General features: G+C 48.8%; 1 protein-coding gene across 1 annotated transcript in view; it reads right to left on the minus strand.

Annotated features, from left to right (window-relative positions):
- Window positions 1–1,000, minus strand: part of FAM53B (family with sequence similarity 53 member B) — a 32,139-nt gene that overhangs the window by 16,316 nt on the left and 14,823 nt on the right. Inside the window, exon 4 of the mRNA XM_031059885.1 lies at window positions 6–30. Within this exon, the coding sequence (XP_030915745.1) occupies window positions 6–30 (25 nt within the window). The remainder of the gene's footprint in view (window positions 1–5; window positions 31–1,000) is intronic.

Consider the following 1,000-nt stretch of genomic DNA (forward strand, 5'->3'; position numbering starts at 1 on the left):
TCCTGCTGAGATCTCTCCATCTGTCATTTTCTGGTTCAGAAAGGAGAAAAGAAAGGGGGAAAAAAAAAAACCAAAACAACACACACGCACAGGCATTAGCGTTAATTAATTCCGCGACTCGCTTTCTACGTCCATAAACAAAAAGAGTAGCATATGGGACGTTTTCCAGTACAAATTAATTAACTCTTGGAATATGGTTTCCTGAACTGCCAGCAGAGTGGGCTGCATGGTGTAGATGGAGAGAGAGACAAAGTGACAGTCCCAGCAGGAGCAAAACTGCTAGAAGAAGAAAAAAACACGCCTCTGAATGTTCCAGGTTCCACTAGCTAAGGGGAATTCAGTGGTGCAAAATGTTGTGGCTATTGGTTATCTCTGTGCTAAATCATGTCTCAGATGTGTGTGGTTTGTCCTGGGCTCCACAACTGACAATTGCCTGAATTTACAGCTGAATTTAAAAAACATGGAATCACAGAATCGCTGAGGTTGGAAAAGCCTTCTAGGATCATTGAGTCCAATCACTAACCCAGCACTGCCAAGGCCACCACTGCCCCATGTCCCCAAGGGCCATGTCCACATGGCTTATAAGTCCCCAGGGATGGGGACTCCACCACTGCCCAGGGTTGGACAGCCCTTTCCCTAAAATCCAATCTAAACCTCCCTTGCTGCAACTTCAGGCAGTTTCCTCTTGTTTTATTACTTTTATACGCGGAAGGAGATCCCCACCTGGCTGCACCCTCCTGTCAGGGAGTTGTGCAGAGTAAGAAGGTGGCCCTGAGCCTCCTTTTCTCCAGGCTGAGCCCCCTCAGCTCCCTCAGCTGTTTTTATCAGACTTGTCCTCCAGACCCTTCCCCAGCTTCCCATGGACAGCCATGGCGGAAGAGAGGATTGAGGAGGACGATCTCGTTCCCACACACATCCCACTGACAGCAAAAGAAGAAAGCAAAGCACCCTCAGGGCTGGGCTGCCCTGCAAAGGACGGGGCTCTTTGCAGATACACCTT

The sequence above is a fragment of the Geospiza fortis genome, unplaced genomic scaffold, assembly GCF_000277835.1.
Source record: "Geospiza fortis unplaced genomic scaffold, GeoFor_1.0 scaffold452, whole genome shotgun sequence".
NCBI lineage: Eukaryota > Metazoa > Chordata > Aves > Passeriformes > Thraupidae > Geospiza > Geospiza fortis.